A 24,037-nucleotide genomic window follows, 5' to 3' on the forward strand; every position below is an offset into this window, starting at 1 on the left:
GAACATTCCAAGTCGAGCAAATAAATGTTCAGTTATGGGGATTGAGTGGAATCGGGGTTAGTTTGTCATGTTGGATATCGCTCAGAATTTTTAAATGCATCTATTTTACATTTCACTAGAAAATAGAACTTGAATTAGAGTACGGTGCCCAGCACCCACAACGGAGATCTTTGATACAGGTAATTCCGTTACTCTCTTATCCATCAAGACAGCAGTCAACTTGAATGGGCACTATCTTCCACGTGAACATAATAATTGAGCATTTGTTGAGGTTCAAAGTCATTCGGTTGACATGACACCGCTTCGCAAAAATTACCTATTGTCATTGGAGCAATGAAAATAGTGTCTTCTGTACTCTGAATTGAAAAGTAGATCATTAAATTATCACCGAACGATAACCGAAGACCCTTCATGGCAAAATTGACATCGTTAAAGTACAGTAGAAAAATCAAAAGACCGAAATGGCTGCCTTGCGGAATTCCAAACGAGACGAAGAAGTCTTCGGAAACTGAATCGCCCATCATGACGGAAAGACGGCGTTTGTTGAGGTATGATTGGCTCGATCGAATAGCATTGGAACCGCAGCCAATTGTATCCATCTTGGCAACAGTGGTGGCTTGGTTAATCTTGTCGAAAGCACCGGATAGGGACGATTCATAAATGACGTAGCATTTTTTGAGTGGTTCTCAACACCCTCCTCCCCCATAGTAGCATTTCATCACAAACCTCTAAATACCCCCTGGTGATTACGTAGCTTGACGGTAATTCTCCTCCCCCCCCCCCCTTGCCGCCGTAAAATTTGAACAAATAGAAAACGATGTTAGTTATTCCCCTTTAAAAAACTACGTAGCATGACATGACCCCCTACGCCCCTGTCGTCACACATTATCACAAAATACAATACTCCCCCCTCCCCCATATAATGCTACGTCATTTATGGATGATCCCATAGATCAGTGTAGATAGCGTCCGTCCGAAAACCGCTAGACAATGTACCTGCCACAAAGTCATGAACGACAAAGGATTACTAGGCATATAGCGTTTCAGCCTTAATCCATGCAGTCTCGGCGATATATTTCTTGTAGTGGTTGGAATCCCACAATAGTTGTCAATTTTCGATCTATCCCTTTTTTTGTAAACTGGAAACAAGAATAGAAATGGGAAATATGCATGTAGTGAGCGACAATCGAATCAGATAACAAATAGGTACAACTACACCGACTGAGCATTTCTTCGGAATTACTGCTGGCATTCCATCTGGTCCTGTTGAGATCGCCATTATTTTGTATTTAATCCACGTCGACGTTAATATGATTCAACGACTGACTTGAGACAGCTACACTAAGAGCTGCATATGAAATTTGCGTCAAGCTGTCAAGATTTCATTGGAAAAAAGTTGGCAAATCTTCTGTATACTCGAATCTGTACGCTCTCTATAGTTAATCGATGAAGGTTTACATGCTTCCAGAATGTTTTGGGATCGGACATCAACCTAAGTTGCACTTTCCTTGAGAAATTAACAAAGCAGCGCTTGGTTGTTTTTCCTATACGTAGTGTTGTCTTGAAACAAATATCGTATACTTTATCTTGTTAAAGTTTAAAGTCAGTTCGATTCCATTTTAATAGGCACTAACGCCTTTTACTACTCTGCGGTCGACGGCAAAGATTCCGATGTCGTTCCCAAAGCAACATGTGAGATATGCAGATCTGAGATGATAGGTCGGTTCCTTTGCATACTAGATCTTCGTATCACACCTTGGAGCGCTATGATGAACAATAAACTAGAGACGTACTACTTCAAGCCATCTGACGTCCCACACAAATCGGTGGTCTTCCGAATATCATGACGCTCGATTTTGACCCATCCAGGTTCGGACGAATCTGCTTAATTAAGTTTGTTGGAAAGCCACACTAGCTAGCTTCATCTGCCAGTTCGTTTGACTTCACTGAATCTTGAAATCCATAAACAGATTATGAGCCTGAATGCCGCATACCCGAAATTTATCCAATCCATTAAACATCTGGCCCGTCGCTGATAGTCCTTTTTTAAACCCGCTGTGATATTCGCAGACAAAGAATTCAGCCAACGGGTGCAGTTTGCTAAACAGAATGCGGGAGACGGTATTGAGGATAGTTTAGACTTGATAGCTATTACACTCAAATGCTTAGTCAAGGCAATCCAACCAGTCCAGTTCTTCTTCCACGCAGATAATCCGAAACACGCAGCGGATTTTTTTTCGAAATTCGACTCCGTCCTTCCCAAGTTGAAGATACAAATATTACAAATTCAGTAAAAAGATAAAATAACGCCAAAATAAATTAGTTACAAAGATTTAATATCAAATTTCGCTTTTTTGAAAGTAGATCGAAATCTAACAACAGGACGGAAATTGGAATAAATTAATTGAAATGAAGTAGAACACACTTAGGATTTCAATAGAAAAGTAATCTCCCCTTATAACCTGCACGGTTAATTACTATCTAAATCTCCAAAATTAATACTTTGAATTGCTTTAAAGATAGACTGCACACAGAAATGGCTGGACTTATGTTTAAACTTTTCAGCTTTCCAACCCCAAATTGGAGATTTTCATGTACTGTATTGATGGCCCTGAAAAAAGGGCCGGTATGTTAGTCAATGTTGGTGGTTCGATAACCAGCAGTATGTTATGTGAACTGTTTGGATTTAGTGTCTAACTGGGGCCAATTTACAGTAAGTTTGGATATATAGTCTAACCGACAGCAAGTTGGTGTCAGTCAGCGGTGCAAATTTTCATTTTCAAATATCAACTTTCAGCTCAACCAAACCCAACCATATGATTCAAATTCAAAACCTCCCTTAATCATTCACTTTCATGTTGGCGGGATTTTCATAACCACACCGTACGTCCTCATTTCAAATTGATGCCTTTTCATTCACCAACCAAAGTTGTCATCTGCCCTGTAGAGGCCAGTTTAGGTTAAATGTTGACATTTTGTGCGTTTTCAAGCTTACATGAACAGTAAGAAGTTTGTTCAGAATAGTTTTGTTTGAAAAACCTTGTCAATATCCCAGTAGAGAGATATTCACACGGTCAATGAAATCGAAATTGAATAGAAAATGATTGAGCAGTTCGGCTGTTTGAATGAACGATGCAAACGAAAAACTGCGAATTGAAAATAGTCGGGCATGATCTGAGATTTGTTTTCCCTTCAAGTTCAAAGCCACCTGGTGAAAATTTGCAACTCTGGTGTCAGTTACTGACGAGTGAAACACGAAACATTCAAATCCAACTTTTCAGCAGGAGTTATAACTTTTACAGTTTGGTAGTCTGTGTATAGTTATAATGCACAGTGTTTTAAAACGTCGTTTTCGTGCTCAAAATTGAAAGCGTCTAAACCTTTAACTTTGTTCAGAGAAGTTGTTGCCCTTACGATTGCGCATCCACAAGAGTATACCATTCACCTATACTGCCCATAAACGCATAAGAGTCCCATGTGGATTTTTGTCGAAAATGAGTTATCCGTTGGATTGTATTCTGTATCACCACTGAATCACACTGCACAAATAAGATTACCGGGTTTGATCAGAAAATATCAAAAAAAAAATACCAAAACATGGTTGTCCCATCCATTTGGCTCAATGGATGGGACAATCTTGAACAGCGTTTTTCTCGGCTTGCTGTTTTTCAACATGGGACTCTTATGCTGTTATGGGCAGTATAAGTGATATACGAAATTTATTGTCTGAACTAATTAAGGTAGAAGCTTTGTGTATTCGCAAAAGTTTTGGCAGATGTTACTACAAAAGAAATTGCTGAAACCATCATATATCTAGCTTTAATGGCTTAAAAGTTATGGAACATATTATATGGAAGACCCCTTAAAACTCGTTTTTTCATGATAACTTTTTTTGACATTCTCCTCGGTAACTTCCACAAAGTTGTTGGCGGCATCGAAATATATATTTTTGCCGAAAAAAAGTTACTTCCTATCTGTTGAATTTAAGAAGATACTCCAAATTTTGCGACATTTTTGGGGTAACTTCGACCTTAAATAACTCGTTAAGGAGCAAAAAGGAGCAAACATCATAACATACTGAAAGTACTAGCTTTTACTTTCATATAGTGGCTCGATTGTTACTCGACGCGATTCTCCCAGAGTGTTATGCCATGTTCACACTACAGAGTTAAAACATGTTTTAATAATTAGCAACAAGAAAAATGTCATCAAGATAATGTTAAAACACGTTTTAACTTGTAGTGTGAATGTAGTATTATGTTCAAAATACTATGCCATCGCAGTGGTATAAAATGAAGTATGCGCCCATCCACTTTCGGGATTCTGATAAAAAAAACAGGATTCTGGAGGGAAGCTTCTCGGGAATACGGTGGAATACTTCTCATGATGGATATTTGCTGATGATCATGATTTGCTCAGAGTGCTAATGTAATTGTTCTCATGATCAATTTGGTAAAAAAGTTATCAGATATTATGTAAGCTAATCTCTCCAGTTTCCACTGCTTAATAGCGCGCCAAAATGTGAAATATGCCAACGCACTATCACGTCGCTTCGCGGTAATACATACTCGCAGTTTGCCGCCCATCAAACCCCACGTTGCCGCTTATGAATAAATCAAACGTGCAGAACAGACTGCACTGTTATCTGCTCACAACTCACTAGACCAGATCGTCCATCAGAAATTCCACTTTGTCGATGGTAGTCGAAGCAGTGTTTCATTTGGGAAGTCTTTCCAGCAGACCGCGCAGTCAGTAGTAGTTCTGCGGCGGTATTGTTTTTTTTGCGCCACGACGATGGTGAGTTTACCCAGCTTGGCTTCTTATGGTTTGAAGACCGGTGCTGCAAACTGTGGTAGTGAAGTTTGTTTACTGTTCTTTGCAACTGCGTGCAGTTTGTTGTGAAAGCCGCCCCCTCCCATCGATTGGCGGTAGCCGGCAATGGGTGAGAGTGTGTGCCCGTGGTACAGCTGCTAATGTAAACCGATAGATTGAAGAAAAGTGTCTTGATCGATTGCTCATAATGCGCCGGTATAATCCAGTGGTGTTTATTGTTGGTACATGATTAAATGTGCGGTTTTTCGAACCATCGCCAATTTCTCGACATAGAGAGCAATAGATTTAGCGTGGTGGTTTTGTAGGATTCCTTCTACAGTAGATTGATTTCTTAATGTGTGGTCTATAGGCTGGTATTACGGCGATCCATTCGTGGATTAGATTAACTTTCGAAAACGTGTTCCTTTTTTTCGAACATCAACCTTATTGTACTATTGACTGTGGCAGTCACCCACACTCAGCAGTTAGCATTTGCACTTTGTTCGGAAATAACTCACTCACCTGAAAAGAGACAAAAGATAAATATGCATTAGATGTAAGGCCAATAAAAGTAAAGTGTGGTAAATAGCGAGAGGTACCAAGATAATAAATCATAAATATGCGCATGAGTAATTGCAAAAACAACAAGGTGTAATTTTGTTCTTTACAGTGGACGGTAGTACAGAATGAACCAGTCTATAAGTCACCCGGGATCAATAGTTGAATTGTGTAACAGCCTGTACTTCGCAAGCGCAACAAGTATCAAACATTATCATAACTAATTGTACTTGCTGTTCCTTCGGCCCTTTTTGCATGACGTCCCTGTGACAACTTTGAAATAAAAAACCCCGTCTCGATTGCTGTGATAACCATGTGATGTGACAGTAAGTACAAAGTTACGTAAACAACACCTTGTCGCGATTGACAACCGCAAGGTGTCATTCCTTTAAAAATGCATAACTTGTCGTCTAATGATCGAATCAAATCAGTACAGTTTTTACCGTCCACGTGTCTACGACGAAAATGGCGCCCGCTTAGTTCTAGTACTGTAACCCATTAACTACTGGCACTAATTTGTCTCATTACCCGCGATTAGTACAAACAAATTGATTGCAAAAAAACCTTTCCGTCCCGTCTCGGGGGCTCGTATCAGAGAGAGAGAATAGAGCAGGCCGAGGTAGTGCATTAAACAACGATCGTCGACCGCGCGCCGGTGGTCGTGTGGAGGATAGTCACGTCGGCGATGACTTGTTGTTTCACTGTGATAAAGGCGCGCGGGGAACTCGGAACTGTAACGACTACGTCGGAGGAAACAGATGTCACTGCCGGGTGATGTAAATTAGAGCAAACAATCGGCTTCTGTGGGCATGGATGGCCAGCGGAAAAAAAAACAAACACTACGCGGAACACAACAATTCTCATCATAAAATTTTTCATATGGTTCTCTGAACACAAGAGCCTCCCTTTGTTTACTTTCTCTTTCGATTATTACGGTGGCATCATTAAACATTAGAATAATTTGCCAGTGTATATCGAGAGACTATTGTTTCAATTAGCATATTAGGGCAATTTGAACATATTTTGTAATATCTTCCATACAAGCGGTAACTGTCAATGTTAATTCTACTCGGCATGATTAGCCGATTGAATATAGTAACTTCTATAGACGTGACAGATCTGTTTTTTAATCTATTAGTCGATTGCGGCTTTGTGGTAAGTGGATGCCTTTCGAGTTCGTCTCATCAGAATCTGGCACTGACTTAGTACCAGATTGACGCTGAATCCGAAATGGAAACACTACTTGTATGTACTGATAAGACAAACAAAATCGAAACATGGTTCGGATTAGCAAGCCAATGCTTTCCAATGTCTATTGGAGAACATCCAGATCCCAATTGTTGAGTCCTGAAGTAAATTGTTTGGCATGTTTTGTGACCATTTTTTTTCAAAGAAATTGTACTGGTATACCAAAACTGTCCAGATCATTCCATCACGGCTGTTCTTAGGTATCTCATTACAACTTCCACACGCGTCAAAATATATTGAGCACCTTTTATCATTTGTTCCAGACTAGTGGCACGCCCGAAAAAAACTGCTTCATTCAACTTTTCATTCCGTCGATTACTCCGGTACATTTTTCATTCTGGTGCTGCCCTACACAAGTAATTGCCACTCATCAGAACTTCGTCTCACTTACGTCAATCATGAAAACGCAACCGACCTGGATCTGTACATGGCCACGGCTCTACTGAGGGGGGGGGTGGGAGACATAAAGAACTAAGGTGCTAACAAATTCATTCTCGCAGACCTTCAATAATTGCCTACACGTAAATACCAAGAACAACAAGAGATCGCTGCCGGTAAACCAGGCAAAAAGGGTATAAATCAACCAGTCATTCGTTGTTCTGTGCTCTGTCTATGGTCCCGTCAATTTGAACATGTTTTACATCTCAAAAAGGGAATTTACCAAATAGTAAGTGTGTCCTACAGTATTCGTATCCAATAGCTTAGTGATCAAGTAAATTTGAAAATTTGACTTTAATCTGAATATTATACGTTTTCATAAAAAAAAATAGAATTTTGCTAACGTAAGCAGCAATGACCCCTGTCTGTACTGCATTTATTAATAAAGGAAAGAATTTCATTATAGTTTGGAAAATTAAACACGAAAAAATTCGGATACACAGAATTAAACTGTTATCGTGACATTTGGTACCCGTTCATCCCTGCGTCGATTCATTGTCCCTTCAGGAGTGTCTGCTTCAAATTTGAATTAAATCGGACAAACCTAGCTACTAGATCAACGTGATTGGAGTTTGCATGGGACTTTTCGATAATTTACATGGAGAAAACCCACATGCTCACATTTTCACCACTAGGTGGCACTGTATACATCCGATTATCACTGCAAGAGAGAATAAAAAAGACAATTTTGCTGCCCACAATTTTGTCGAAGACTACAAAGCAATCTTTGTAGAAGCTACCTATCTTCCTGTTCTCTTTCTGTTCTTACATGCATTGATAATCTAATGTATACAGTGCCATCTTGTGATGAAAACATGGGCAAGGGATCATTCATAAATTACGTAACGCAAAAATTTCCCAAAATTGACTCCCCCATGTAACAAATTGTCACAAATTTTTCTATCCCCCCCTCCCTTATTACGTAACAAATTCTTCGAAAAAAAATTTTTTGTTCAGCAAAAACATGTTACGTACCGATCTAGCTTACTCCCCCTCCCCCGTATGTCACAACATGTCACAACTTCTCGTGCCCCCACCCCCCTAAACGCGTTACGTAATTTATGAACGGTCCCCAAGTAGATTTTCTCCTTGTAAATTATCGAAAAACGAAGCGTTCGAATGATTGGACGTAAACGTGCACTTTTATTACACTTTGCAAGATAGTGCAAATTTGTATGTTAGTCCAATTTGGTGTGATATGCGCAATAATTGGAATAATTTCAACTGACAAAACAGGCCGTAATTTTCCACTGACCCCACTGTCATTGCATTTCTAACACTCACATAAAATAATTCACGATTTTGTTGCACTTATTTTCAACCGACAATGTCTTTTACTTTTTATAAGCTTCAAACACAGTAATCAGAAATCAGAAAAGATTAGCTGGATTGGCATGTTCCTTACGTTATTCGGAGTCGTATTCCTTGCCATGTCGTCTCATCACTTTCCTGGTGGAATAGGAAAGGGGGGTGAAAGAGAAAAAGTAGGGAAATAGAAAATGCCAACATAACACAACCACAACACAATACAATTAACATTGGATTCTTCACCACCGAGGGGAGAATAAACCCTACTGATACAGCCTATAGCTCTTTACCGCACTGTGTTAGAAACAATAGCATATCCTTGAGTGTTAGCTCCCCGTGTTCATCTATGTATGGATAGCCAAAAATCAGGATACGAAACAGCGTTGCGGTAGGACAGTTACATATGAAATTGTAGGAAGTTCCATAATCGGATTCACAAAGATCGTACGAATAATATTTAGCACGCTTAATAGTAGCCATGTGGTAATTGCAATGTCCAGTCAGTGCCCTGTCTAGAATACAGCAATTGAGCTTGAAAAAATGTAGCAAATTGTGTGACATTTTCTGACATCCGACAGAAAAGTTTTTTTCTTGCGCAAGTTTGTAAGCTACGCCAATGGTTGGCGCATTCGGATGCAGCGCAAGAGTGAATCTTGCGCTTTATCCACCTTATCGACAGTGGTAGAGTTGGTTCTGGACAAACGATGCCAGTTACTGTTCCCGCTCTAGGCAATTCAATTCCCAATGCTAAGTTCTTCGATTTGAGTTCGACATGCGATTACTAATCTCGATCTCGAATCTGCCGAGGGCAGCCTGACTGTCAGAGCAGAAAAAAAATTCTTTTACCGCCAATTCCCTGTTGAAATGCGGATTGTGCAACAAACTATGTATTCTTCAATTTGTCGCTCCATACAGATAAATAACCAATCCTTGTGAGGAGGAATTATCACATTGAAAATATTAAAAAGAAAACTACATGTAAGTATAAGGTCACTGGGAGCAATATTATACACTCATCCCAAGTAACCACTTGGGGTCGCAGCCTTGTGTGGCTAGTTGCACGATCTATTGAGTTACTGTTCCAGAGCCCAACAATCCTATGGCGGTATGCACAAGAAAAGTACTTTCTTGTTTCAGAAACACATTTATTGGTTTTATGTTCAAGAGAGCCTCTAAAACAGCAGCAGGTGTTGTAGTCATCGCAATCAAGACCATCCTCTAAAGATGGTTTAATTTTGATTGGATTGTCGTGACTTTTCCCTTCTGCCACCACCACACACGGCAACCCATATGGCAGTTTTTGTCGAACAATTATAGTGTAGGTCTCCTGAATGCAATTGGGTTCGAGTCCCCAAGATTTGCCAAAGACACTTCTACATTGGCTGAAGGCCATGCATGCTCTCTAGATTTGCAATCGATGTGAGCTGACCAACTAAGTTTTGGATCAAGAATTACCCCAACGTACTTAACCTGATCTGCAGCAACTTTGATCCTTGTAATCCCTCACGGCGTGAAAAGCACCATTGATGTTTTACTTGGATTAACTGATAATCCAACATGAAGACACTACTACTAAACTAATCATAAGGCTAGCTGCGTCAAATAAAACAATGTTCAAATACAAATACTGGTGATCATTATATGATAATCATCGGCGAAACCATATGTCGGAAACCTAAGCTCATTATGTTTCGCTAACTAGCCATCGGCGACCATAGAAGAAATGACAGCACACCACCTTGAGAACATTACCAGACATTCAGTTTCCTTATCTCTGCTTATATGAGCACAGATGTCGGTTACTGAGCATTGCGTGTATCCAGTTCGTGATATATAAAGGTACTCTTTGACCTTGTGCTGCCTCCAAAATGGATTCGAAAGAAACATTGTCAAAGGCACCTTCAATATCAAGAAAAACTTCTAATCTTGATTGTTTTGGCAAAAATGCCTTTTCAATGTTGTAGACGATATTGTGTAGTAGTAGACTAGCGGTCACTTTTGGGCGTAAATTTTAGTTATTTCCCGCCACACTAATGGATAGGATACATTATTACAAGAAATACAAGAAATTACAAGAAATAAATAATAACTTCTTTAAAAAACGCTTGAATTGTTCATATCGGAGTTGTCTCCATAATAGTATACTCAGCTTAGTGAAAATGTCTTAGTGACCCGTCCCTGCGTCTGCCATTCCAAGCTGTTCTACATAACTTTTTGAGTCTAACAAGCTAAATATATAAGGTTTGGCAAGGAATTTGATGCTGCAAAAAGTGTTGTTTTCTACTAAAATATTATATTTTGGAAACCAGATGTCAAATGTTGCGCTGTTTACGACTAGCAATTTTTTGCACTCTTTTCTTCTTTGATAGACAAACAATTCATTAAAATGTAGTATGGAAGCGTGGTAATTTCGCGGCATTGAACATCTTTATAAAGCGCGGGGAAAATTGTTGTATTATGCAAATTCCCAAATGGGAAAGTTTTGGACGAATCCAATTTTTTGTGCATAAGGACACATACCTTACATAACGTACGGTTTTTGTTTTAGTGTTTCGGATTCTCCTCGTCAGTAACTAGCACCAACTGGGTGTCTAGTTAGACGATGTATCTAAGCTAGTACCCAAATTAGCACTAGTTAGACACTAAATTCCAAAAAGTCACACGTCTTGCGTGAACACTAAACAACTGGCTTATACCGAGTGATGTCTCGATAGTTAGCACAGAAGTTCTGTTTGCCGACGAAGAATATGAACCGAAACTGTCTTATGGTTTGAAGACCCAAACGCCTGAAATTATGCAAATTCCCAAATGGGAAAGTTTTGGACGAATCCAATTTTTTGTGCATAAGGACACATACCTTACATAACGTACGGTTTTTGTTTTAGTGTTTCGGATTCTCCTCGTCAGTAACTAGCACCAACTGTTGTATTATGTTATAGGAATCATTGCTCCTCATTCCTGCAGAATTTTGATTCCTCAAATTATGTGATTTTTTTTTGCGAAAACTTTAGCTATTTCAGAGTCTTATCTTAGTCGCGAAAATATGATGCAATAAAAAGATAAGTCAGGATGCAAACTTGTCGCGAAACGAAGAACCTCATATCATATTTTAGCTTCCTTTTGCTGGTGTAATCATGGAAAGAAAAACTTCTCCCAACCTTGATTAAATTATTACTGACAATATTATTAATATTGATATCCGGATTTTTTCGTGCTCAAACTTTATGAGCCTGCTGCCATGTAGTAAAGATTCATTAGCGCGACGACTTAAAAATCCGACCCTCGGAACTCAGCCACCTGCATATATCGCTCATTATCGAAACAACGACGTACCTTCTGCAGAGTCCAGCTGTACTTTCCGATTGATAAACACCGCTCTACTGTAAATAAATACACCACCAGAGACGGGCTGGCGATGCGATAGTTGTCGATTTCAAACCTAAAGTCATAAAACCAGATTAACGACATATGCTTACACAGCGCAATGATATTATACGGCATCGGTGGCAGTTTCGCTGAACCAAAATGTAGATCCAACTCATTTTTTTCCCAGCGATAGATTATACCTAGTACGATTCTTATGCTTCATTTTCCTTTCGAAACAGCTGAGCTCACTGAGAATCCGGACAAGAAGCCGGCGGCGGCGGTACGTCTCTCTCACTCTCGGTGTTTATTGCCCACAGTAAGTGGTAAAGACTTGAAGGAGTCCTCCTGGTAGCTGGGTAACAGCGTCGTTTCACAGTCTACTTGAAACGTAATGTCACCAGTTCGGAATCTACGAACGCTGGCACTGGGAACACAACGGCAGTTAATAGTTGCAGTAGGGTAGTAGCAGCACCATACACACTGTTCAAGGTGTTCAACTAATTTTCAGTTCGGTGGCCAACGCCGCGCCGTGCACAAACAACAGGTGGCAAGTCACAAGTTTTGCATCTCGGTCGGGACAATCCGCGTGCTCTTTTTCACCATCTCTCTATCTCACTCTCGCATTCTCTTTCTCGCCTTCTACCTTATCCTCTCGCCTGATGGTCGATTTCTGCGGCGTTAGAAGCACGCGTTAGTCTCGATTTAGCCGCAGCACTCGTCACACACAGGTACGCTGAGAGAGCTGGTGAAAGAAGTCTTGTATCACCTTTCAAACGGGTGTCACAGGCGGGTATAGAGATTAACGAAAAAGGTACGATGAAAAGAACGCAGTCCTGTGTACCTCTCGGAATGTCCGCCAGCAGCAGCAGCAGCCGGGGCGAGGTGTGGTGGTGTCCACAACGTTCAAGGTCACCATCGGCATACATTGTCCGTGTGCTATTTGGCGGAGTTGTTGTTTTTGTCCGTTCAGTCAAAGCGGAGTTAGATACAACCGGCGCAGAAGAGGGTCGCGAGCAGTTTGTGTTTTGAAAAATTCCAGAAGACACTGTTCACTGAATACTGATTAGCTGCGGTTGTGGGAAGTGATGTCGTTTGTCATATGTAATGGCCATTGGAAATTCAAGTCCATAGCTGCTGTTGTTCTTTCTGAATAGCTTAATCGGTTTTATAATGCACTACCAGAATCGCAACAACCAGTGCAAAGGCGCTATTTAATTTACAATCTGAGCAACAGTAAGCAGGAAGTGTACGATTCTAATCCTGTTCCTTTCATTTTTTTTTATTACAGATCAATTGATTGTTGAGTTACTTGGAACGTTCTCGGTTCGTATCACATTAGAACAACGAATCCCAATGGACGTCGTAGGACTTGTGTCTAGCGAAGAAAAACGAAAACGAAAGTACAAAACAAGTGTAGTGCGTGCGAAGCTCTAGTGTTGCGCAGTGCGAATATTCTAGTTGACAGTTTGAAGTCAGACGAAAAAATGTACTCGTCAATTCTAGTGTTAGTGTTAACTTTGGCGACCGTTTCGAGGCAGACCTTCTCACTTGAGACGCTATTTCAGCTGGATGGCGATGGCGAAGCCGGAGGTGGCGGCGGTGGTGATTTCTCTAGTCCGCTGTACGAGGAAAGCTATGATACGGAACTGGATGACGATCAGAATCGGTATCAGCAGCAGCAATCGGAACAACAGCCGTCGGCGGTGTTGGATGACGTCTACTACCGGGTAACTCCGGCCGGACACGAAAGTGAAAGTGAAAAGACATTTGTGACAAGTGGTAGCACGACGACTGGCAACAGTATCCTAACAGGAGTTGGCAGCGAAGAACTGCCATCAACTGATCGTACTAGTAGTACTTCCTCTTCTTCGGAGGAAAGTCCAGCCAGTGTTGCACAAGCATTTATCGCAGTACCCTCCAACCGGGATGCATTCAGTAGTCGAAGTCTCGATCACGACACGGCTGATTCCCTGCAATCTTCGACAGTACTGGAGACCAGTTTAGCCAGTAATTTCCTGTACACCGGTGGAAGCTACAACGACACCTACCACTCAAACAGTGCAGATGAGAGTGCGGAGAAACCTTCCGACGATTCATTGGGAAGCGCCGAAGACGATTCCCAGTTCCTAAGTACCACTACCATCATCCCACTACTGTCAATCCCAGAAATACCGATCAAACCAACAAAGCCGCATATCGACGAGAGTAAAATCTCCAAGACTGAACTGCTAGCTCGAATGTTGACGGATAATAACCTCCGGCTTCCGATTGCCATCCTGGTGGATACCTGCAACGATTCACTAACCTACTCGAAGAGGGTTTTCGATGCATCGCTTGTTCCCCGGTCCCCGATGGAAGTAATTCTGATACGCTACAACAACACGGGTGAGTGTTTTGCTTTCCTAAAACAAACGTGTCAACGTGCTGCACTGAAATTTGCATTACCTCGCATAACCGAAGGGGAAGCACCTTGGTTCTGGTAAGAACTATAAGCAACCCACCTGACGTAATCTAAATGTTTCCGATTTGGCACTGTTCGAAACGTGTCCCGAACGATCTCAGAACGTGTAACAACAACCACCATGAAAAGTCCTTATACTAGAGCCCGCAGCTTGACTGCGGCATTCCATAGCCACTGCACAGTGGTCCAGGAAGCGAAATTAGCGGGAAACAATTAATTACGCTTTCATCTTTGGATTTCGAGATTTGGTGTCTTAGAAACATTTATTGTGTGTGACAAACTGCATCTTTTGGCTGAAACGGTCTTAGGGTGGTCTTTAAAGTTTCAAAGTTGTAGAAATTATTTCAAATTTTAGTTGAGATAGAGTGATACTTTCTTCTACAATATTCTAGAACAATCAATTCTGAGCAACTTTGTTGAAGATTCTAACTTTGTATCTCAAACAGTTTTCATTTTATAGTGAGTTCCATGTCATTACTTAGGGTGTCTCTCAAAAAAACAGTTTTCTCCGTACAGTTTTTTAGTGTGATTTTTCTCACAAAAGTACTCTTCTGTGTTCTTTTAGAGCATAATTAGGGGCAACTTTTTCTGAAGGAATAAAATTTTTATCTTGTCTGGTTCAAAAGTTATACATTATTTTCACTGAAAAATACGCCCTTTTCAAATGTCGATATCTTAAAAGGGGGCAAACGAAAATTAATAATTTTGATTGCATTTGAAAGGTTGTACTTGTGCCTTTAATATATTAAAAAATTGGAGAACGCTTTTTTCTCTATCTCAAATAAATCAAAATTAAGTAAAAGCATTTTTGCATATATTCCTACAGCGCTCATATAACCAAAAATATTTATTTTACGCAGATTCTGTGAATTTTTACCAAGACTTTTCAAGGACCACATACATTTGCAGGCTTTTCATATTGATGATAGTGTAATGACCATATTTTGAGCCTATTCGTTAGGGTGCCGCACTATATCATCAATTACTCGATCTATGTACAATCGTTGAAATGCATATGAATTATAATCAATGCGTTAGGGTCAATATTTGCTTTATTCCTGAGAACTTGTATATTAAAGAAAAACTTGCATGCAATCGCAATAGAAACTAGAATCGCTTTCCTCTCACTTCCACCTTACCATACTACCAACAATAATGGAGCCAGCGAGAATGCAAATACCAAATATACACTGAAGTCTTTTACGCGCGTATTCCCTGCGTAAAGGAACCTTACCCAAGTAGCAACTGAAGTTTTATGACACTCTTGAAGGAGCTCTCAAAACTTAGACTGCTCTTGTAGTGTGCTATAAAACTTTAAATGTTACTTAGGTAGTGTACATATATTTTTATGGTACAGGGTTATGTTTGTCAACTGTTGTTACGGTATCTAATTAGCAAGGGACTGGAAGGTGAAGTATATTTTTTAATATTAAGAGCCATAGTACTCAAGGGAGAGCAAGGAGTTGAAGGGAGAAAGTTTAGAAAAGCGCGGAAGGGTCAGTTGAGCAAGCTTAAAGTTTACCGGCGACTTAACCCTTTGTCTGCTACCGTAGGATTCAAGGTCTTTTGGCATTAGAAATGCGAATCACCTGAGCCTACGGCATGTCCGGATAAGCGTAAAGTAACTTGTTACTTCATGCTGTTGGAACCGACGTTAACAAAAATGGTTAAAAAAATAGGGTTATGTTTGATGATTTAAAATTCATAATTAGCACGTCTTTTAAAGATGTCCAATAGCGGAAAGCGTTTCCAAACATCTTAGCTACCATGAGTCAAACTCTTATCAGTTCACCATTTGATAATCAAAATAATGCTTAGTTTTGGTATTGCACATGTTGTATTCAAGCGCTTTGCAGAGTGGTTTACCAAAACAACGACAGTTTTGAAAATTCGTGTGGGTTTAATTGCAACTTGTTTGAAGAAAAGAAGTTAATCAAAACAAAGTTTAATGACAGTCACAAAGCCAAACAATATTTATGCACCTAATCAAATTTCAGTGAATGATACAGACATACATCTGTACATATTCGTAAATATCTGTAATATAAATCTGTAGATCGGAACATAACTGTATTTCAAAAAGCTTGAAAATGTGTGATGATTTTAAAAAATCTTGGCGATGATTGGAAGCAAATTATAGGTCGGCATTAGTGATATAGAACGGCACCCTAACGAATAGGTCCAAAATAGGATCATTACCCTATCTACAAAATAAAACAGCCTGCATTCTTGAAAAGTGTTGGCAAAAATTCACAGAATCTCCGTAAAACAAATATTTTTTATATGAGCGCTGTAGGAATGTATGCAAAAATGCTTCTACGTAATTTTGGTTTATTTGAGAAAGACAAAAAAGCGTTCTCCAATTTTTTAATATATTAAAAGCACAAGTACAACCTTTCAAATGCAATCAAAATTATCAATTTTCGTTTGCCCCCTTTTAAAATATCGACATTTGAAAAGGGCGTATTTTTCAGTGAAAATTATGTATAACTTTTGAACCAGACAAGATAAAAATTTTCTTTCTTCAGTAAAAGTTGCCCCTAATCATGCTCTAAAAGTACACAGAAGAGTACTTTTGTGAGAAAAATCACACTAAAAAACTGTACGGAGAAAACTGTTTTTTTGACATGGAACTCACTATAAAATGAAAACTGTTTGAGATACAAAGTTAGAATCTTCAACAAAGTTGCTCAGAATTGATTGTTCTAGAATATTGTAGAAGAAAGTATCACTCTATCTCAACTAAAATTTGAAATAATTTCTACAACTTTGACACTTTAAGGACCACCCTAAGACCGTTTCAGCCAAAAGATGCAGTTTGTCACACACAATAAATGTTTCTAAGACACCAAATCTCTAAATCTAAAGATGAAAGCGCAATTAATTGTTTCCCGCTAATTTCGCTTCCTGGACCACTGTGCACTGTGAGCTTGCACCGGTGGAATTCATTGCACATGGTGCGCGGGGGGGCTTTGGAAGTAATCGAAAATCCACAGTCCTCAGCTCAGGTCTTAGGGTCTACCTAAGAGGCATGTCGTCAATTGGCACGTCGGCGGTGACGACGGTATGATGGTTCGGTCGGTTCGACTTGATTTAGTCGGAACGACGAAAACCGGTTTTCGATTACGATTTAGATCAAAATTTAAACCGCAGAATCGTACGGCGGCGGTGGACAAACAAGCGTCCTCTCTGCGCATTATTTATTTGCTCGGTTGATGGCCGATCCATTTTTTAATTAATATTACCGAGCGAAAAATAATAACGACAAAATAAATATGTGAAGTGGCGTCACAGAACTGGTTCGTAGGTACCCCGGGTATGGCCGCTCAGCTGGGGTAGCTTTGTTTGCAGGATAGTAGTTTGAGCAGAATGTGTTTGGATCCAGTTTAGAATGGAATGACTGAAAATGAATGATTCGATATGTTCTATGATCTTGGAGGGAAACTAATAGTGATTTACTCCAGTTATACTAGTGGCGAGTGAACAAGTACAATCAACTTAATTAGTTATGGAATTTTCGTTTCGACTTCGTCTCATCAGAATCCGACACTAACCTAGTGATAGTCCTGTCACTAAGTTAAAGTCGGTTTCTGATGAGCCGCATTCGATAAACTAATTCCATAACTAATTTAGTTATATATTTTTTGCTCTTCCAGCGCAAGGATTGCTGTAAACAATTTTCTCCTTGGTGGAGAAAAAATTGTTTTTTTTTTCCAAAATTTCTCCACTAGGGAGAAGTTAAAGAGTCTATCGAGAATTGAATCAATTGTCTTGACTTGAATACCAAGTGAAAAGAGCAGTGGTGCATAATAGAAGATTGTTGTTGCATATGCTAGTAGACCATTGAAGGAGTGTGCATTTGTGGATTAACTAGGGCACGGGGCGCACCCAGATACAAGACAGCAGAACCCCAATTTTTCACCAAAATATTTATCTGCGATGATGCAGTATTAAATATATATTTTAGTATACATTATTGGTTTGTGACAATATGACTGGAAACATTTTTTTCTTGTCATGGTTAATTTGGCGTCGTGTTCCAGGTATGAAAAATTACTTGTAGTCGGGTATGAGACACAGATATGGCGAAGAGGTTGACCGCTAACAATACTACTAAACATTGCGACTGAGTTTAGGATAAAGGTGATAATAATGGATATAAATTGAATAAATACATAGGGATAGAGGAGGTAAACTGCCTTTCCCTTCCTCCTGAAAGAAATATTAGCATATCAGATCATATGATCAGTGGGAATTTATGTAACGAGTTTCTCTATTCAAAATTTTAATTCGTAAACACAATCAATATTTTACACACAGAAGGGCTCGACAAAAACTAACTTGAGTGGGCTGCATATTGCTTTTCGGAAAGTAGAATGAAAATGATGGAAAATGACGTTTTCTGTTTGTACGAATGGTTTTTTATGAGCAACAATTTTGGTGTTATCAATCGTAAAAACCCAGTTGGATAGAAAATTAAGAAAAAACAAAAAGTCAAGTAAGTGGCTGTTTATGGTGTTCATCAGAGTACTGAAATGAATCGCGTAATTGAACTTATTATACAAGGTAACGTGCTTAAGCTATGCATATAACTCAATCAAGCGCACCAATCCTTTTAGTAGGTACAAACCCAGTTCAATCCGCCCGTGCTTTCGAAATACCTACAGGAACACGTTGTCAGATGCCTTAGTGATATAAAACGTATCACGTAGATCCGAAATATGAAACGTGTGGGCCAATCAATAGGTTCATTACGTTACGAACCTACAAAACGCAATATTACAATATTTTGGCACAATAATTCCCCCCGTATCGTCAACTCAACGCACGCACAAACCTAAAAATAAATTAATTTGGCCCAACCCAAACTCACAAGCAGCGCACAAACATTGAATCCTGCAGTGTTGAACACAATGCAAACCCACTCTACCAACCAAATCATCATGTAAACCGGGGTGACTTTGATCATCGGGGTGACTTTGATCACTCGAAACTTTTTTCGTAGATCGCTTATTAAACCAGAATAGTCCCCCGAATCTTTTTAATTTGAAATGACTTTTACTCTAAACTTATACTGATTTGTTATACTTTTTGACTATATTGTTCGGATTTTGGGTACAAAAACTACAAAAACCCGAAATTTTACTTTATTTTTACGAAGCTTCGTAAAGTGTCTATTTTTCATAAAACAAATAAATCTCAGATTTGAGCAAGAGTAATAAATTACAAGCGAGTTTTTATTTTCCTTTAGAGTGGGATGTGCCAAATTTACTTTTAAGAGTTTGTTTATCATAAATATATTTTTTTGTGAAACTAGTTGGCAATTATTTTAAGCTAAAATTCGCAACATTTTTTTTATTGTTCAATATTCCAACGTGTTAAAATGGATGAAACTTTTTGTATATTGATAAAGCACTGAAATAAACAATTTTAGCAGATTCAAAGGTTTTCAGAATCTTTTATTTTAGTTGGACACAAATTATACGAACTTTGGTTACTCGAATTTTACAGTACATTGAAATACTCTATATAATACCAATTAACATCTATTTAATACGAAAACGGACTTCAACTTGAAATCATTTTTGGTAAAATAGCTGTATGCGGACAATTTTAGGTAAAACCATTCAATCTTGTTCTTCATACATCAGTACATGGTTTAAAAATACTAAACTTGAAAAAAATGTGTTACGTCTAAAAATATGCAATGATTACTTCGAAAAGTGATCAATTTCACCCCGGTTTACGGTACACGACTCGTATCTGTCGCTTATCTATACTACCCATGATCGCATAGTTGTCCCGTTTTCTATGGAATTTCCTATCTTTATGGGACTGATATGCGATCATGGGCAGTATACTCTATCTAAATAGTGCAGGCTCAAAATGGCGTCTCCAGTAACAAATGCATCCAAAACGCGGCACCTCTATTTATAACTTCTCGTATTTGACTGAGTCACATGAATGAAAAATTTCGCTTTTTTGTGATCTTTTCGTTTTGACCTATTTTTAATAGAATACTTCTGTTGCACAGATATTATATTACTACCAATAATCAAGCTAGGCGTTTCTGAATCGACTGGTGTATAAATGATTAAAATCCATCCAGTTATTCAAACACATTTTTTCACGGTCAAGAGCACAGAACATCGAAACTGTCAACTTTAAAAGATTAATTTTATAACATAATACGAAGCATCTTCTGACAACATTATTTTGGTGATTAATTCCCCGAGCAGTTAAGATGGAGTACAAACTTTTCAAAAAATAAATGTATTTAGAGAACTGGTATCTTTAGTAAATTTGTAGAAGATGATTTTTAAAAATAACTTCAGTGAAGACATGAAAGCACTCTAACATTACTTTTAGTGATAACTCTTATATTTGTCTGACGTTCAATAGAACAATAAAATACACATTTTCATCCAATATGAGAGTCATTAAAAATCAAGATGAAAAAAATTATTGAAACAAATTAGATTTAGAAAAAAATTCGTAAATATTGTTTCACATACCTATACTCTGAATACATAGAGCTATTATGCCTTCAACAAATTTGTTTCATATATCAGCTAAAAATTGCTCGTCATCCAAAAACGAAGTATTTTTTTATGTTAAAATTAAGTCAAAATAAATATTTTTTTTTCGAGAGTTGTCCTACTGGAGCTGTAGGGCTAGGTTCTCGGAAGGGCTTCCCGTCAGAATCACATACTACAATTTGCAGACGAGACAGGCAATGTCGCCCACTAAAACATTGCTTTGGGCCAATTGTAGCGGGCTGTGATTCTGAATGTGATATTCATTGTACGGTTTAGGTATGTGCGGGACTTGCGATCGCGTGTATCATCGCGAAGAGCTCGAGCATTTGTACGTTAACGTGTTCGATCGCGTGTGCCTTAGTATGTCGCGTATGCTAACGTGTATGTAACTTCGCGTGCATAAATTCTATATAAATGCCGTTTGCTTTCGCATATTCGCGTGTATTCTAGAATGATCGCGCGCGGACCGTGAATCTGATACTTAATTTTTCGTGTGGGGTTCAGATTCTAGAAAAAAGTGGGTTCTTACATATCACTAGAGCTCTCAGTCATGTCGCCAAGGAACGTGTTACCTTGTGGATATGAGCTTTAGTTTTCGATTGGTATAACTGAATGTATGGACCTAAGTTACTAGAATGGAGGATAAAGATTTCCGGACGTGACCGATTCATGATCGCGCGCGTTTATGGGTTCGCGTTTGAGACCGTTTGTAACTTCGTAAGTACTAAAACGTTCACTTTTTACCGGAGTGTTGCGATCGCGAATGTAGGTGTGCGAAGATGATGGCGAAGAGCTGAAGTATCGTTTGTTGACGTGTTTGTCGCGTGTGCTCGTGTGTATGTGCCACACGGACCGTCATTCTGATGTTTAGTTTTCGGTGTACGGATCACATTCTGACAGGGAGTGAGTTACTCCATATCACTAGATTTCCCGGTCATGTCGCCATGGACCGTGTTGTCCAGTGTATATGAGAGCTTTCTTTTTAATTGATTCAATTGAAGGCATGGACCTAGACTTCTGGAATCGAGGATCGAGACTTCCGGACGTGAACGATTCATGATCGCGCGAGTGCGGGGGACTGTGGGTTCACGCTTGAGACTGCGTTTGAGTGCTGAGACGTTCATATTATCACCGGGATGTTATAATGTCTGGAAACGCGCGTATATAGATTGCGTGGATGGTCGCGAAGGGCTCAAGCATTTTTATATTTGTTTGTCGCGTGTATGTGACTTTGTTTGTATACATTCGATTTTTATGTAGTTTAGTGGATATGAGCATTATATTTTTGATTGGTCCACTTGAAGGCATTGGACTTATGCTACTAGGGCCGAGAATAGGGGATTCCGGACGAAACCGATTCATGATCGCGCGAACACGGGCATTTGGAGGTTCACTCTCGAGACCGGGATTGTTAATTTATAAGTGCTAAACCATTCACTTAGTCACCGGGGTGTTATACTTTTTACGAGATCGTGGGTGTGGTCGTGCGTGGATGATCGCGAAGGACTCGAGCGTTTGTATGTGGACGTTTTTGTCGTGTGTGCTAGTATGTATGTAACTTCGCGTGGACACATTATTTTTATAAACGTGTGGCAATTCGTATGTTCGCGTATTCTTCAATGATCGCGCGTGAACGTCTTGTCTAGCTTTTATTTCTATTGGTCCAACTAAAGGCATGAATTTGGGCTGCTAGGATCAAGGGCGGAGACTTCCGGGCGTGACCGATTCATGATTGCGCGAGCTTAGGTTCTTAGGTTCCAACTTTCACCTAATCAATCGGGGTGTTTGAATATTGGCGAGATCACGGGCGTTCGTATTTGTGACCAGGTTTGTGCTATCGCGTAGGCCACGTTTGTACGTTTGGAATGAGAGATTGTTAGTGTATATGAGAGAAAAGCAATTTGTGTTAGTGAGTGTTACACGTTTTGGCCCGAAATTGGTATTTATGCACATTTTCTGTCTTATCTAGGGGTCTTTCACGAATGTATATTGTAGAGCGCATTTTCCGGAAATTCCGGTGAAAGTGTCATTTCCCAACGCGTGAAAAATTAACCGGAAAATATGTGATAAAAAGAAAAATGGTGCAAAGCGGTCGGAAAATGGAAAACCAAAACATCAATTATCGCTCGTTTTAAAGTCACGGACGGCACATTGGACAAAGTTGCTGTCTAGCACCTAGCGCTTTATTTTAATGTATCAAATTAGTTCGGAATTCAGTCACTAGGGCGGCGCTTTTATTAAGTTTTTTAATATACCTTTTTTGAGAGTGTTCCTACTGGAACTGTAGACCCTAGTTCTCTTGTCAGAATCATTTACTACAATTGCCCCTGTGTATCATCGTGAACGGCTCAACCGTTTGTATGTTAACGTGTTCAATCGCGTAGGTATTTGTGTCGTTTGCTGGGTGTATGTAACGCATGCGTTCCTGGATGATCACGCGAACCGTGAATCTGATACCTAATTTTCAGTGCGCGGTTCAGATGCTAGAAGGGAGTGAGTTCCTTCATACCACTAGAGTTCCCGGTCATGTCGCCATGGAACGTGTTGTCTAGTGGATGGTCATTTTTTTGTTTTATTGGTCCAACTGAACGCATGGACCTAGGCTGCTAGACCCGAGGATAGACTTCCGAACGTGACCGATTCGTAATGACGCGATCACGGGCGTTCGTAGGTTCACGCTTGAGACTGCGTTTGTAATTTTTTAAGGTTGATCGCAGGGACCGTGAAACTGATGCTTAGTTTTCAATATACAGTTCAAATGTTAGAAGAGAGTGGGTTCCCCCATAATACTAGAGTTCAGTCACGTGGTCAGCATATTTGCGTTTGTGATGTGCGTATGATAACGTGTTGATCGCAAGGATGTGTGTGTCGAGTGTATAAATTCGTTTACATAACCGTCTAATCGCTTGCATATTCGTGTGTGGTTTTGAACGTTGCACGGACTGCAGAGTTCGTGGACTTGAACCATCGAGGAGTCTTGGACTCCCAGGTCGGCTGTCTTGACTTCCTGGATTCTAGGCTCCTAGGGCACATGGCCCTTAAGACTCTTGGATTTCAGGACTCTTGAACTACTCTGACTTTTTGTCTTTCAGATTCGACTAGTCAGTCTCTTGAAATCTTGAACTCCTGGGCTCTGGACTCTGAAGCTTTTGACCCTTGGTCGCTTGAACTCTTGGACTGTTAGTTCCTCGAATTGTTCAACTCATGGATCCCTGGAGTCTTGGCCTGTTCCTCTTGTACTACTGGATCTTTTAACTCGTCGTTTGCTGGGCTCTTGAACTGTCGATGACTTGAACTCTTGGTAGCT

At 39.6% G+C, this 24,037-nt stretch overlaps 2 protein-coding genes across 12 annotated transcripts in view; one reads left to right on the forward strand and one right to left on the reverse strand.

Annotated features, from left to right (window-relative positions):
- LOC131677165 (uncharacterized) overlaps positions 1-24,037 on the reverse strand; it is a 137,779-nt gene that overhangs the window by 81,951 nt on the left and 31,791 nt on the right. The window lies entirely within an intron of this gene.
- The window catches only part of LOC131677166 (uncharacterized), an 80,861-nt gene that overhangs the window by 25,953 nt on the left and 30,871 nt on the right, over positions 1-24,037 (forward strand). For 3 of the 10 annotated variants that reach the window (XM_058956852.1, XM_058956847.1, XM_058956854.1), the window contains exon 2: positions 13,019-14,115. In XM_058956852.1, coding sequence (XP_058812835.1) covers positions 13,215-14,115 — 901 coding nt within the window. In that variant the 5' untranslated portion in view covers positions 13,019-13,214. The other 7 variants (XM_058956848.1, XM_058956855.1, XM_058956856.1 and 4 more) reach the window with 7 other exon arrangements.

Source organism: Topomyia yanbarensis, chromosome 1, assembly GCF_030247195.1.
Source record: "Topomyia yanbarensis strain Yona2022 chromosome 1, ASM3024719v1, whole genome shotgun sequence".
NCBI classification, from domain to species: Eukaryota; Metazoa; Arthropoda; class Insecta; order Diptera; family Culicidae; genus Topomyia; species Topomyia yanbarensis.